This window comes from Pleurodeles waltl, chromosome 4_2 (assembly GCF_031143425.1).
Source record: "Pleurodeles waltl isolate 20211129_DDA chromosome 4_2, aPleWal1.hap1.20221129, whole genome shotgun sequence".
NCBI lineage: Eukaryota > Metazoa > Chordata > Amphibia > Caudata > Salamandridae > Pleurodeles > Pleurodeles waltl.
Genome location: NC_090443.1, coordinates 421558722 through 421575471, shown reverse-complemented (window position 1 = coordinate 421575471; position 16750 = coordinate 421558722). Strand labels below are relative to the sequence as shown.

The 16750-nt window shown below is 44.1% G+C and overlaps 1 protein-coding gene across 2 annotated transcripts in view; it reads right to left on the bottom strand.

The window, feature by feature from the left end:
* RASAL3 (RAS protein activator like 3) overlaps nt 1-16750 on the bottom strand; it is a 160831-nt gene that overhangs the window by 86231 nt on the left and 57850 nt on the right. For both annotated transcript variants that reach the window (XM_069231669.1, XM_069231670.1), the window contains exons 7-8: nt 13158-13256; nt 6416-6976 (exon numbers count right to left, since the gene is read on the bottom strand). In XM_069231669.1, coding sequence (XP_069087770.1) covers nt 6416-6976; nt 13158-13256 — 660 coding nt within the window. The remainder of the gene's footprint in view (nt 1-6415; nt 6977-13157; nt 13257-16750) is intronic.

Sequence of the window (16750 nt, the reverse complement as noted above, 5' to 3'; positions counted from 1 at the left end):
TTTGGGCTTCATTACGATTGCCCGATTAACCCTGCATTAGTTTCTAGCTTCATCAGTATTATATTGGGGTTACAAATCCCAGAGGAGCAAAGTGGGTTTTTAATATTTCTTCCATACACTTTTCCGGCGCCAAACAGGCGAAATATTTGGAAGATATTCCTAGGGTAACAAGTATTAAACTTAAGACTTTGACATGGCTTTCCTGATTTCCTTCGTAATTCCCCATTTTCTCATGGAATCCATACAGACTAACTCCTGCTCCAGTGGTATCTTCATCCGTGGGAATTACTGATAACCACAGTATCAGTAATTCCAGGGGTTCAGGTATTGGGCAGGTTTTCAGCTTGCTCAAAATGGGCCCTAATAACTATGAATCCCATTGCTCCCTCCACCACCCTTCCTTCCCTCGACTTATGACATTTCCCTCCTTTCCATCCATCCTTCTGCCTTTCCATGCTTTGTGGTGACGTTCCTACATTTTGAGCATTCAGAAGCAGCTACACCTTGGGATTTAATGCAAGTAAATAAGTAAAATGCATAAAATAGAGAAGTGAAGAATACACTCAGAAGGCCAATGTGAAGCTAACAATGGTAAACATTAGGTAATACCAGTGTTAGCATTTTAAGATTTGTAGGTGAATATGGCAGATAAAGGCAAATGTATCTAATAATAATGAAGTTTGCACTTGAAGAGTCAGGGAAGAGTGAAAAACTATTCAGGGAGCAGGAATAATTGAAAATGGAGGAAGGGTGGGGAAAGATGTAGTAATATAGGAAGATGCAGCAAAGAAAACTATTTGTGGTCTAAATCAATAAAGGACGGAGATACAGCATCCAGGACTTGATTTCTATAACAGCAAGGAAGGACATGACCTAAGTATTACATTCACAGGGTGGATCAAGAGTCTTCCATGAGAGCAGTAATGGAGTCAGAAAAGAGACAGGGAAGAAACCAAACTATAGCAGCACTAAGGATCCTCCAGGGAAGAATGTACACCCTGCTTTGTTAATTGGTTGAGCCAATTAAGACCAGTAGAGAAAGCGCCGTCACTGCAAGTGGTCAAGAAGGAGATCACTCGAGCAATGTATGTTTTAAATCCTTTACCAATCTCTCTCCCCACACTCTCAAAGATGTGGTAGTAATCTGTAATCTTAGATCTCCGCTTGTTTCTCTGCTGGTTGGCAACATGCTCTTGCGAGTGTGCGCTTGAGTGTATGTGTTAGTTTTCATAAAGCGCACAAGGCTCTCTTGCCAGTCTGATACATCCCGCAGTACTTTATGTTTATTTCAGTGTACCACAGAATGCGATACCAGATGTTGAGAAGTTAGGGTCAAAAGCAAGAGTTCTTTTGCACATAGGCTGGCGTTTGCTTGATGTGCTTCTCCTGACATTCTTGTGTGCAAGATCTAGAGCAGTGGTTCCCAACCTTTTGATTTCTGTGGACCCCCACTTTAACAAATAGAACCCAGGGACCCCCACTGAATCATCATTGGAATCCGGGGACCCCCGCCTGAGTCATTACTGGAAGTTGGGGACCCAATTTGTCAATATTTGTTAATATTTTAAATGTTCTAAGTTCTCGTGGCCCCCCTGAGAAGGCTTTGCGGACTCCCAAGGGTCCCCGGACCACAGGTTGGGAACCACTGATCTAGAGGGCACCTAATGAATGGAATTAACTGTAGAGTGAATGCCACTAAGCCAAGGGGTGCCCTAGTCCTGTACGTGGTGTTATGAGCGCCCAATATGCAATCTTGCCAGCCTCTCTGTAAAGCCTGGACCTTAGTGGATTTGTAGTAATCTTGTGTGATGAGCCTTGTGATTTATTGCGGACCCCAATGTTCATTATCGTCTTGTGTAGTCAGGCAGTCAGGTGAAAATGTATCACTTTGCCTCTTGTGTAGCACCTGCCATCTTTCATAGACATGACATCCAGTGATTTGAAATGACACGTAAACGGAGGAGTGACTTGTGTCATCTGTGAGAGGAAGGGGGGGTGTCACAGGCATATGTTGGGGTGTATGTGGGCCGCAAACAAAATCTGGGGCTAATTCAGTCATCCAGGCAAGGGAGTGACAATATCCTAGGAGGTAGAATTTTTCATTGAGTATTCCAGGAAAATGATTTCTTGATATCGGCTTTAGTCCCATCATCTCTCCTCCTAACGACTCCTAAAGCCTGTCTTCAAGTCCATTTTGAGATAACTGGGACCGTACTTTCCGGTGGCACCATGATTGCTTAGCTTGAACTTCCTTTCATGAGGAAGGATTTCCGGGTCCCGAAGTGAACTTCCTGCCATAAGGCATAACATCGGGCTACCGAGGTTGAACATTCTGTTGGTTGTTGTTCACTTTCTACTTGTCTTCTGACATAGAAGTTATGTCAGTCACTGTTAAGTTGTGCCAATGGTTGTGGTGTGCACCACCAGTTCGTGTGTTAACACAGTAGCTATATTGCTATGTTGATAGCAATTCTAAAACTAGACGGTTCCAGTGTTATGCACATGGGTATGTGTACGCGTCTGCAGTTGTGTCAGTTTCTAATAATCGCTGCCCAGGAGAGGTATTATTTCATTTTATCCAGTGGTTGCTTGAACTTTTTATGTCTAGCAGGACAGACACGGGCGGGCATACATGCGCACACTCAATTCCATCCATCAACTCACAAGGCACACATACTCACACTAACTCATCTACAAGCATGTTGGCTTTCTGGGCCTGCCTCCGAGTGCGGATGTAAATGAGAACGTGTGAATTCTCCGTTGAATACTATGGGCCTCATTACAACCTTGGTGGGCGGCGGAGGCCGCCCGCCAAGGTTGAACCGCCAATCGGCCACCTATGCGGCCGCAAACCCGCCGGCTGCATTACAACATCCCCGCTGGGCTGGCGGGTGGAAACAGAGTTTCCTCCTGCTGGCCCAGCGGGGATGTAGGCCATAACATAGCAGCCGGCTCCTAATGGAGCCGACGGTGTTGCGGCCGTGCGACGGGTGCAGCTGCACCCGTTGCGCTTTTCACTGTCTGCTGTGCAGATAGTGAAAAGCAGGGGGGGCTGTGCATGTGGGCCCCTGCACTGCCCATGCCAAGTGCATGGGCAGTGCAGGGACCCCCAGGGGCCCCATGACTCCCCTTCCCGCCAGCATTTCCATGGCAGTCTCTACCACCATGGACAGGCTGGCGGGAAGGGGAGTCATAATCCCCAGGGTAGCGCTGCAAGCAGCGCTGCCCTGGCGGATTATAACCGTTGGGACAACGATGCCGCAAACCCGCTGGCTGCATTACAACATCCCCTCTGGGCCGGCGGGCAGAAACAGAGTTTCCACCCGCCGGCCCAGCGGGGATTTCGGGCGTAACATAGCAGCCGGCTCATAATGGAGCTGGCGGTGTTGCGGCCGTGCGACGGGTGTAGGTGCACCCATCACGCTTTTCACTGTCTGCTGTGCAGACAGTGAAAAGCAGGAGGGGCTGAGCCTGGGGACCCCTTCACTGCCCATGCCAAGTGCATGGGCAGTGCAGGGACCCCTAGGGGCCCTGCGACTCCCCTTCCCGCCAGCCAGACCGCCATGGACAGGCTGGCGGGAAGGGGAGTCATAATCCACAGGGCAGCGCTGCCCTGGCGGATTATAACCGACGGGACAACGATGGCGGAAAACCGCCGGTCCCGGCGATGTGACCGCGGCGCTACTGCCAGGGTCAAAATATGGCAAATTGTACCGCCAGCCTGTTGGCGGTACGATCGCCAAAACAACCCTGGCGGGTTAATGAGGGCCTATGTGTCAAGTTATGTTTCATTCCCACTCTGTGTATATAAGCAAATTTACTTATGTCTTGTGTGATGCTACAGGTAACATCAAGCTATGACCTACTTGGAATACCAACAAAGTTTCCAGACTCTTATTTGTTTCACTGATTTTATGATTGGTTCGGGTCTGGACAATGACACTGCAGTAGTGCGCATAGTATCGCCTAGGCCCTCTGTAAGGTAAACTGAGAGCCATTGTCATTTGATATAGGTCCATATACTGTATATTTAGAGAGATAGGCCCTGCGTGCCAGAGTCCCTGTGCTATATCGATTGAATGATGTGATGTGCAAACTGCCAGGCAACGTTGCCTCTGCAAGATATCATCACACATGTTTCAGCCTTGTCGGCGATGTGTGGCCTGTGTCTGAACCTACTGCTTATGGGAATAAAAAACACAGTATTCTATAGGTTCTACGCATGCCTGGTATGAAACAGTCAAATGAGCTGTAATTCTGCCACTGAGCCACGTGGCACAAGATAGACTTCGTGTTTGTACTTGTTTGCTGCAGCATATGACTTCTGTCGCTGTCTGCACAAAACAGAAAAGATAAAGTAGTGCAGCAGAGGAGGCTATCCCAACTCACTTTCCCAGGACATAATAAAGGATATCCTCCTAGTTTATCACAGCCCCCACAAACCAGGAATGCCTGAGTTCTACAGATGCTTTAAGTGGGCATGATTGAGGACAAACTCACATGTGAACGGGCATGCTTGAAGATTATGGGGCAGTTGCAGCGCCATGGCGACTATGGCTGCCTAAGCAACATCTGTATACTGTAAAAAGGTTGTTACCAGCACCCTTATCCACAATGGGACATGCAAACACTGTAATATGTGCCCTCTTCAAGCCTATGGCTTTTTAATAAAATGCAGTGAAAATGGCCTATGAAATGCAGTATTTAACTATGTGGTCAATATTGTGTTGGGGGCAACACTGCTTGAAGGAGTTAGACTTAATAGGGTCACTCACTGCAATCCAATTTTAAGTATTGTTAATTCAGGCAACAGGCAGCACAGTTGATGTGGGTGGGCCCTCTGGGGGAAATGGGTGTCAACATTGGGGAGGTAGTGGGCTGTACCAGTGTTAGAAGTGGGTGCTGTAGATTTTTATAAAGTTTATATTTTTGTTCCTAAATAAAAGCATATAATAATATGCAATTTTTACATTATGCTGTGTATATAGACTGAGCAAACATCACTGCAATTAAACAAAACTCCCTATGATGTACAGAAGTGAAGTTATTAATGTGTTTTAATTAGGCCACATATCTGTATAGTTCTCCATTGTGAACAAGACGGATACCATCCTGTCACTACTGTTCCACCCCCTCCAGTGGCCAACCACCATGCACACATCGTCTCTCCACAATCTTCATAGAGCACACAGGTACGCTGATGACATCATTGTTTATTTCCACTGTAGTAGTTGCCTTGCTAGTGTTGATTACAACAAGTATCTAACTAATTTGTGTTTTTTTTCACTGGGAGATAGCCATATTGGTAATGTTTCATATTTGTTTGAACATCTCCAGATGACATTAGCATAGAGGGTGTTAAATAACTTTGTTCTAACACTGGGGTGGTGCTTATGTGTTAATGTAATGTCATGCATTATTCTTGTGTTCTGATTTGATAAATAAATGATCATTTTGCTCACACAATGATGGGTTTGTGAAAATTCTAATACTTCTTTGCAAGAATTTTGTATTCAAACCCCTCGATTTGGCCAGAAGACTTTCCTATTCTGCTATGGATGCTACCTGATTTTCTAATGAATGAGCTGCCCATTGAAACTTAGAATAGTTTCGGGTTTTACATACTCTGTATAACTTTGCATCTGAAAGCCTTCATGGCCTGTACCACTTACTTTGAATTTTAGTAATAAAATCCTTTAACTTTTCATTGACCTAGAACTCACTAATTTACTATACACCATTATTATTCAATTGTTTTTAATCTTCTAATTTAATGTTCTGGAAGGTGCCTTAACACAGGGACACATTGCCTCATGAAATTGAGGTTCAACACCATCTCTGATCCAGTAAATGTGGGAGAACCGAATGAAGTACATTTTGGTGTGTCGAAATTTTGGGGTACAGTTTTGCTTCCACAGTGGGAGGCTCCCAAGAAAATATGTGGACATTAGCACTTATATTTTTACCAAATTAAGCACTGGTGAGAGGACAAGCTGCCATTATGCTACAGTGACTCGAAATAGAAGGGCTGCCTTACCAAAGGAATCCTCAGCTAAATAACCACGGTGGCACCGAGAGGTGTGTGGATTTTTTATAGGCAAAGATGTGCTCCCTCAGGCCGAGATGAAAGATTGCAGATAAGATGATGAATCCAAAAAAAACATTCCCTGACTTCGCAGTATGAAGACAAGATTGCAAAATTCACACATTTTAACTCACTCAAAATGCATAAATGTAGCAAATACATTTTTTGGAAAGGGAACCAGGGCAAAAGTAAAACAAATGTATACCGGTTTTAAATGAAATAAATAAAAAGGATAACCACCTATTTCCTGTTAAGCAGTCACACATGCTAGAGGATGAACTGTTGACTAAGTGTGCAGCCTTTTGGGAAGAAGGTTACTTCAGCACTTACCTTGGCTTTCCCAGTACACTGTAATACATGAACCAAGGAGCTGGCCAGCTCCTCCTTATCCTTGACTGAGATTGCTGGTTCAAGCTCAGTGCACAGCTCCATGTAGTTGAAGGCAATGTACTCGGCAAACTCCTTGTACTGCACAATGGGAAGCACTCTCATGTTCTGGTACCTGCCTTTGACACGTATGGAGGGTGCCATGAGTTTCTCCTTATTGGGTGCCGCCTTGCAGACTGGGAACCATTTCTCCACATGTTGGCGGGAGACTAGGTCTGACAGTTTGATGGAGACACTGCCCGCTGGCACCAACTCTCTGTGCTCCTTCTTCTTCTTCTTCTCATCCTCTTGCAGGAGGTGTATGGCGACCACGCTAACCGGGGGGAGGTTTTCAAATTCAAAGTGCTCTCCCCAGAAGATGGTGCCCTGGTTGAGTTTGCTTGTGGTACGGGCATAAAGGGTCCCGTCCAGGTGTAGTTCACAGAAATATTTCCTTTTTGGCAAGATGTCCTTGGCTTCATAAATCCACAAGCTCAGGGTGTTTTCAACTCGTTCACAGTTGTCCTTGCAAACAGAGAAATAGAAACTGGAGTTAAGATCAAGTAAGAAATAACGACGATTCTATCAATTCATTATATATTGGAATTTACATCTGCATATTCATGTGACTACCAGAAGGAGGTAAAAAAAAACTTCAGCAAGAGCATTTCTGAGCTGTCCAATAGTCTGCTTAAAATAAAGGACGGACAGATGTCTTGTAAGGTCTAAAATACAAGGGAACATATTCTTTAACCTAATGACTATAGCCTCAGGCTGACCATCTCGGTAGTTTATTGATAGACTGAAATGCGTCATGCTCATTCATTCACCACAATCATTGTAGAGAAAGACTGACTCAGGCAGAGCACAGAGTGGACAAGGTAGACAGGGAAGTGTCCAAACCAGAAGAACACGTTGATTGAGCCTGACTCAAGTAAGGGACATGGATGACAGTGCAGCATAGAATTAGGACCCAAGTGGAGCCTTGAGATAACTTTTTTAATGCGGAATTCATACATTTTTTCCCTGAGACATTTTTATTTGGACCATTTGGACCATTTAACTAACATAGACCAGATCAATGTGTAACTAGGAAATTTGTTTTATTTACTCTCAATCAATTACCTGTTTGGGTTGTTTTTTTGGGAACTTTCAACCTCCATTGTTATGAATGTCCAGTAGGATCTCTTTTGTGTTACCACATGGGAGAACTCACAGATACCGCTTGTTGGCTGTGAGGATCTCTATGCAGCCTTGTAATGTTCCAGAGAGACGATGTTACCAATAGAGGTCTCCTGCCAGGGTGAGCACTTACGTTGGCAATGAGTTTGGGTGAAATAGAGCCGAGAACATGGACAGATTCAGACGCTTCGCAGGATTGGTCCCAGGCCATGTCCACTCTTTTTCCATGTCTGTCAGCTTGATAATACATTGTTAATTAACTGCTTTTAAAATTAGTTAGCTTCCCTAAATTGACATTGGCTGGGAGTTTGGAATAAAGTGGATTGATGAAGGTACCCCCTTGTACCCTCTTTTATCTTTTTTTTGGACAAGCACTGGCTACCCATCGAGTATAAACTGTTAGCAATGGAAAACAATGGGTTATTTTTGTTTTTGACCAAGCATTTGACTCTGGTGGATGCTGTTATATTTACAAACATCAATTGTAATGTACAGGGGTGATCTAGTTGAGGGTTTTCGTGGTCGCAGCCCCCGACCGAGCAGACAGATCCCACACATTGCGCAGGATGGGGAGAATATGCCTAATCCTCATTTTGCGTGTCCTACAGATATCTTGCAGGCAGTCCCTCCCACTAAACATTGCGGCTCCTACAGTCAATAGTGATGTTTTTACGTTACTCCATCAGTGTGCTTGACTGGAGCTTGCAGGAGTCTGAGAAGGTAACACACACCAGAAAAATAAATGGATATGTACGTCTCTTTTCAGGGAAGAGTGGCCTTTCTTATTTCTAATCTAAAAAACGGCACTTATTAAACTTGAGACATATTTGAGCACACTTACAGGTCTTACGAATTTCCCTTCGTGCTTTGAGTTAAGGAAAACCCTGTGCACATATAAGACGAATTCAAAGTGCTTCGGGAAAAGAAAATGAATCTATGCCCATTGTACACTTTTCTGGAAAACGCACATGGCCTGCGTGTGAGATATTTACAAGTACTGGAAACAAATATTAAGAAAACGCGAAATCAGAATGGTTGACAGACAAATGTATTTTCTCTTATCCTGCAAACATCTTCACCAAAGAAAAGTAATCAGGTCTAGGAGTCGGTGAGTAATTGTGGCTGGGTGGATGATTCATATATATATGGCTGCGTCCGTGGAACCGGTAATTAAATGCACTATCTCAGGAAATACTTGGGTATTCTTTCCATAACGTAATCGAAATGTATTAAAAGTTGTTGCTATTAAGAAACTGGTGTAAAATGCATCACAATATTTTTTATGATATATGTCTTTTCAGCACTCACAAGCAGCTTGCACATTTCACTCTACCTATTACCTAACCAACATTTGTAGATATTATACTGTGGCATGAAATATTTTCTATTCCTATACCTTTCTTTCTTCTCCTAATTATGTGATTATTGCTTGATTTACACCTGTGCGCCTCTGGACTTTTACTCTTAACTGTATTTTATAATTGTAAAACTGTTGCTGCTCCAAAGAATGAACTCCACTCATGCACAAATAATGCACTACCTTTTAAGCTATGTAATGTACTCTGGCATGGCATTGTACAGTAGCATCTGTGTAGAACTTACTACCAGTGCTTAATTTGTGCTTGTTGTTTCCGGTGCTGAGCACCGGCACTTATTCCTGAGGGCCGGCGCTTATTCTTCTGCGAGCAAAAGACACATATGGGGAAAGACGGAGGAAGGGAAAAACGAAAAAGCGTCCCAAAGGGAGAAAGTAGAAAGCTGCAAAAGTTAGCTGAAGGGGCAGGGAGTGGCTTTAAATGGATTGAAGAGGCCCGAGATGGCTTCAGGATTACGCTGCCTCAGTATTCCGTGTTTCCACATTTAATTGCAACAGCCGCATGTTTAAGAGGAGGGCTTTGGGCACCGGCACCTTTTTATTTACAAATTAAGCACTGCTTCCTACCCATAGGTAGGGGGGCAGGAGGGGAGCTGATACACTTGCCCCTATTGGTAGCAGGCTACACCCTGTGGGGCATGTGGTTGAAACAATGTAATCTTAGGACCCGATGTGGGCCCATATTTATAATTTTTTAGCGCCGCAATTGCGCCATTTTTGATGCAAAAGTGAAGCAAACTTACAAAATACAACTGTATTTTGTAAGTTTGCGCCGCTTTTGCGTTAAAAAGCAGCGCAAATGCGGCGCAAAAAAAGAATAAATATGGGCCTTAGAGTCTGGTGGACAGGGTACTAGGTCACAAATATGACGAAGTTCCCTGCCACCAAACCCTTGGTCTGCCTGTCTCATTTAGAGATCGGTGGTTCTTAAGTATTCAGCTGATGGAGCCAATGTTGGTTAGTTGCAGTGACAGAATACTACCATTGACAGCCCAACGAAGCAGTGGCTGTCAGAGTAAGGACTTTATGTTACTTGGCTTATTTAGGGTGAATAGTGTAATGCCTTTTTTGTCCTGTCTGGAAATCCCAGGGTGCGGGGTTCATTAGTTTTCTGTTTTTCTAAAATTAACTCCTGCCCTGGGAGTTCGTCCTGAAAAGCAAAAAAGTGTAAAATGTTTGGCAGATGTCCATCAAAACTGACAGTGCCATCCACCAATGTTTTAGTACGTTGAAAGGAACTTCTGTGACGGAGGCTTTCTCCAATATGCAGAGATGACTACTGGGCCAGCAGTCAGCTCTAAATTTGGCCGACAGAATACCATTAGGAAGTGGGTGGTAATGTCCTCCGCTATCCCAAAGTACACTACACTGTTGGTCAAACCCTAAATCAGGCCCTTACTTTTGAATCTATGTGGGAAGTGTTTTCGTGACAGTGTGCTGACTGCCGAGATGTTATTATTGTGTTGTTAAATGCAGCGGTTAGCAGTGTGATGAATGAAGATGTGTGAGAGGCAGACACACAATTTACGGTTTGTATCTTGGTAGCAGTAGTTTGCTCTGCAGGCCCCTCTGTGATGGATGAAAGTATTCACTGCTTAATTTGTAGAAGAATAAATGCTGGGACCCAAGGGTTTGCTCAGAAGCCTGTGGCAGGTGCCATCGGAAGTCGGCGGGTGGCAAATTCCAAGGCTGTGGAGTCCTGATTCCATCTTATGCTCCTTTTATCCACCACCAGACATGCCCTAACCTTTTATTTTACTCTTTCAGGTTCTTTGTCATCCCAGTTCTCTTTCTGTCTTTCTCTTCCTCTTTCCTTTCCCTTTTGGTGTTTTCATCACTCTCTGGGTAAAGTCTGGTGAGGATAACTAAGTGCCAGCCTCTAAAAATAAGTGCTGGTGGCCCCCACATGCAACCTCCTGCTTTCATTAAGCACTGTAACTATTATTTAAGATTTCACCAGGGTTTTGGGGCAGTAATGTTTCCCTACCCTAGAGCAGCCCCTCATACAGGGAGTGCAGAATTATTAGGCAAATGTGTATTTTGACCACATCATCCTCTTTATGCATGTTGTCTTACTCCAAGCTGTATAGGCTCGAAAGCCTACTACCAAGTAAGCATATTAGGTGATGTGCATCTCTGTAATGAGAAGGGGTGTGGTCTAATGACATCAACACCCTATATCAGGTGTGCATAATTATTAGGCAACTTCCTTTCCTTTGGCAAAATGGGTCAAAAGAAGGACTTGACAGGCTCAGAAAAGTCAAAAATAGTGAGATATCTTGCAGAGGGATGCAGCACTCTTAAAATTGCAAAGCTTCTGAAGCGTGATCATCGAACAATCAAGCGTTTCATTCAAAATAGTCAACAGGGTCGCAAGAAGCGTGTGGAAAAACCAAGGCGCAAAATAACTGCCCATGAACTGAGAAAAGTCAAGCGTGCAGCTGCCACGATGCCACTTGCCACCAGTTTGGCCATATTTCAGAGCTGCAACATCACTGGAGTGCCCAAAAGCACAAGGTGTGCAATACTCAGAGACATGGCCAAGGTAAGAAAGGCTGAAAGACGACCACCACTGAACAAGACACACAAGCTGAAACGTCAAGACTGGGCCAAGAAATATCTCAAGACTGATTTTTCTAAGGTTTTATGGACTGATGAAATGAGAGTGAGTCTTGATGGGCCAGATGGATGGGCCCGTGGCTGGATTGGTAAAGGGCAGAGAGCTCCAGTCCGACTCAGACGCCAGCAAGGTGGAGGTGGAGTACTGGTTTGGGCTGGTATCATCAAAGATGAGCTTGTGGGGCCTTTTCGGGTTGAGGATGGAGTCAAGCTCAACTCCCAGTCCTACTGCCAGTTCCTGGAAGACACCTTCTTCAAGCAGTGGTACAGGAAGAAGTCTGCATCCTTCAAGAAAAACATGATTTTCATGCAGGACAATGCTCCATCACACGCGTCCAAGTACTCCACAGCGTGGCTGGCAAGAAAGGGTATAAAAGAAGGAAATCTAATGACATGGCCTCTTTGTTCACCTGATCTGAACCCCATTGAGAACCTGTGGTCCATCATCAAATGTGAGATTTACAAGGAGGGAAAACAGTACACCTCTCTGAACAGTGTCTGGGAGGCTGTGGTTGCTGCTGCACGCAATGTTGATGGTGAACAGATCAAAACACTGACAGAATCCATGGATGGCAGGCTTTTGAGTGTCCTTGCAAAGAAAGGTGGCTATATTGGTCACTGATTTGTTTTTGTTTTGTTTTTGAATGTCAGAAATGTATATTTGTGAATGTTGAGATGTTATATTGGTTTCACTGGTAATGATAAATAATTGAAATGGGATTATATTTTTTTTTGTTAAGTTGCCTAATAATTATGCACAGTGATAGTCACCTGCACACACAGATATCCCCCTAACATAGCTAAAACTAAAAACAAACTAAAAACTACTTCCAAAAATATTCAGTTTTGATATTAATGAGTTTTTTGGGTTCATTGAGAACATGGTTGTTGTTCAATAATAAAATTAATCCTCAAAAATACAACTTGCCTAATAATTCTGCACTCCCTGTAATTGTGCACCTGAATATAGAGCATGCGCCCCAGTGCAGTAATGTCCTCCCACAGCTGCTGTTAAATGTGCACCTGAACATAGTACCTGGACCCCAGTGCAGTAATCTTCCTCTAATCTAGAATGGCTTATGTCAACTGGGCGCTCACACTAGTACCTGATCCTGGTTTAGGTATGGTACTTGCCCCTAGAACAGCTCATGTTAGTTGGGAACCCGGATGCAGTCTGCAATCCTGGTTTAGTTATTTTTCTTAACCTTAGAAGTGCTGTTGCAACCTGGTAAGCTCCATGTAGTACCCAGAAACCAGTCTACGAATGTGATGCTGCTCTTCTCTAAGTGTTCCGCCCAACAGTATACCATTCTGAAACATTTACATTCTCATATATCAAGTTTACTTTCAGTGAACCTTTGGGTAGCTTTGAGGACATCCATCTGGGTTTGTTATTTGCACTACAGAAAACTAAAACATTACTTAGTAGTGAAAGGATCATCTACAATGTGGTACACAACAGTGCTAGAGGTCTTGGGTGCTACACACAAAAATTTGGCCTAAGTCCATTTCAAAATATTCATGTGACACCTTATTGGGTTGAACAATCCTTCGAAGATTTTCAATCCATCGGTCACGCTCCTCTACTGACGTGCAAGCAAAGCAACGACTGCCTTCGGAAGTAATAATCTGCCGTGATAGAGAGAAGAAAAGTAAAGAATGTTCAGTTATATGTAAATACTCATTTGCATACATAGTGTAGTACTGGTGGTTAATGTGTTTACTCACATTCATGTTTTGTTAGATAAGGGAACTGAGACTTAGGTAAGGCCCTGTAGTTGTCCTCTGATCACATAATTTGGTCAAGTTGAGAAGACTTGATTAGGCTGGTTAAAGAGCCAACAATTTAGTGACAACATTAACTTCTCTTCTGCTCAGAGAGGCCATTCCACATTCAGCTTTTCAGCCTTCTAGCCAAAAAGGCTTAATATAGCATGATCTACTTGATGAACTGGTATTTAAACTTAAGCTTGAGGCCTATAAGAAAATAGAGTACTAGTTAAGCATGGTGTGAGCCCTGCACGAGTAATAGGTATAAATTGTCTCCTTACTGAGAACCAAGGACCCCACTGTAGCACCTGACTCTCCCAAAGTAGCAAAGCAGAGCAGCCTAAGGCCTACTCAGGGGAGGTGGTGTGGGGTAGTAATCTCCATTCACTGGCAGAGAACAACAACACTCAGTAAATGATTGTCCAGTCAGTGTTTTTCTTTTGAAAAAGAAACAGTACATTTAGTAAACACAATATTAAATACTGCACATGAATTTACAAATATATACATCAGAATTATGGAATCTTTGGTTGCAGTCTGAAATCCCATATGACCACCAAAATTGCAATACCCCACTTTTATAACAGAGGCAGTTTCACAATATAAAAGGGTGTAATTTTAACTAAAACAGGTCTATTGGATTTGTCAAGAGGTAACCACATTAAAATATAAAGCAAGCCTATTGTTTTTTTCAGCGGGTCACCACATCAAAATACATGGCTAGCCTACTGGCTTTATCAAGGGGTCACTACATTAGAATACAAGGCAAGCCAATTGGCATTGTCAAGGAGTAACCACGTTAGGATGCAACATTAAAAACAGTAGTATTAATTATTAAAACAGTATTGCAACGTTTACCAAAAATCATTGTTCATACAGTATTTTGAGAAAAGCATTGCAAAATAACCTGTGTCTGAATCTTTCTTTTACCATTTGAAAACACATAAAATCGAGCCATTGGGCCCACCATTAGGAATCATTGCACTGTTGAGCTGTAACACAAAAGCTCCAGCCCAAGTAGCACTTTGCAAATGTAGCAAAAGTCTCCAGAGGTCATACATTTTGATGACCTGGGAGATTTAGGGTTTGCTCCATCATCCATCTTGGGTGGGCTGCTTCACTCCCTGCAGCCCCCACAAAAAATGTACTTGGAGGTGCTCCTGTCCTCTCCGTGGAGCACCACAGGGAAGAAAGCAATATACAGATGGAGCCCCACAGGCACTAAGGAGTGTGTCCAGCCTAGGATGGTGAATAAATAACAAGTGGCTGCTCTGCTTTAATTTTCTAGAGCGGTCTCACCAGGTGTCTTTTCATTTCTTCTTTTACTGGGTACCCCCAGTTCTATCCAGGGCACCCACAGCATGTGTTTTCCCTTATGTGTCTTGTAGCTAATTGGTACAGCGTGGGGAGCCCACTTCTGGGCTGCCTTGTCAGCCCCCCACCTGGCCCTCACTGCTGGTTGCCAGTGCAAGAGCAGGCGTCCTCTCCCTGATAAATCAATAAATAAGTAAAGTTTGAGCCTTGCACTGACCCCCAGGTACTGCCCATCCCAGGGATTTTAAAGGAATAGCAGAATTGTTGTTTTGAAAAGTGAGTTCAAGGGTCAAATATTTAAAGGGCCATAACTGAGGCCTCATTGGGCCTTTTTTCCAGATTTTGGGCTCTAGCTGCCAGGAGGATTTCCAACAAGCCTCCTGGCATCTAACAGGCTGCACTTTACAGGGAGCTGATTTCTCTGTGCCAGTCTTCTTTCCTGGCTCCTAGTGCCCCTCTCCTGCTGCTGGGGGTGTCTTGTGCAGCCCCCTGTACTAGCCAGCAGAGCAACTTCCTGCCCACGCTCCTAAGCTCCAGAGACTCCTGGCTGTCTTGCAGGGCACTTGGGGGACAACGGCCAGATTTTCCCCAACTGATCCTCTGTGGATCTAATGGGACCAGTGCCACTGGCCCTGGAGAGACCCATCAAGTGCTGTGGGGGTCAACTGTAGGCAAAGAGCTTAGTCCATCAGTGGCATCAGGTGGTTTGTCCTTCCACCTAACCATGATTCTTGTGTAGTCGCCGTCCAGGGTCTTTCTCTGCTTTTTTCCCTTGTGCAAGGGTTTATATGTGTGGGTGGAATGTTTTAGATGCTAGACACCCTGGCCAATCTTAGGATGCCACATTATCCCTCCACCACTGTCACAACCCTCCTACACAGCATTCAGGGACTGTCCAATATGGCAGAACCCTTCTTTTCCTGGTCAGAGCTCCTGTGCCCACCCAGAGCTGTGGATATTATAATGGGCAAACCCTGCCTTTTGGTCACCTCAAACCAGTTCTAGGGCAGCATCCACCTGCCCCTCCTCCCCAACTCCCCCACAATGGGTTTGGAGGCAAGTGAGCTCAAGGCACAAAGGAAGAGGGCTGGTGTGGTGTCAGGTTCATCTGTTGTGACAGAGGAAGCTTCTTTGATGTGCAACCAGTCGTGGAGCACAGGCCCTAGGCCACCATCTTGTCAAGGGAAGGCCAGCACCTGCCCACACCCAAGACCTTTGCCCTTTGTCTGGGAACAGCACACATCTCACCACTGCGGCCATACAGCTGCCAGGTGACAGCTGAATTCTTACCAGATTTATGTCAAACTGGTAACCTTCTAAAAGTAACAGCTGCTTAATATTTCAATAAAATCAATTTTCACCATTTAATTGCATTTTGAATAACTTTTCAAATGAATGTTGAAAATGTTTCTCTAGCTGCTGCCAATCCGAATTTAGCACTTATTGAAGGTAACAACGTAGCCTAATGATTTACTACAGAATCAGCTGGCCTTGCTACAGTGAAAATTGTTTTGGGTATGTTGCACTGTGAGGGTATTTCCATCTTTAAACATAAAAAAAAATGATTTTAAGCAGTCGTACAACTCAAAAATAAACAGACACAGCCCAGCACTACATTTGAATAAGGAGCTCAGTGACATCAACATAGTAAGGAACTTGGCAAAGGTCACGCGGTATGTCCGTTAGTAGCTCTGCTTCAGTATGATCTGGGTCTGATTTTTCTATCCTGGGCTGTCCACGCCCGCCATAAACATACCTCTTCGGCTTGCCCCATAGTCAATAATAACAATATATATATATATATATATATATATAAATAATGCTCACCCCTTCAGATCTCCAACCCCCTCTCAGGAACAGTGTTATGATTATTATGATTTAAGAGATTTACCTGCAGGGGGTCCCAGATGTTCCTGGGGTGATGGATTGGGGGAGATGGGTGTTATGGAGTAGTACATTTCTAACTGGTCATTGCAGTACATGTCCCTCAGTAAGGTCACACATTCCTGGACTACAGTCACCACCTCACACACAGGAAT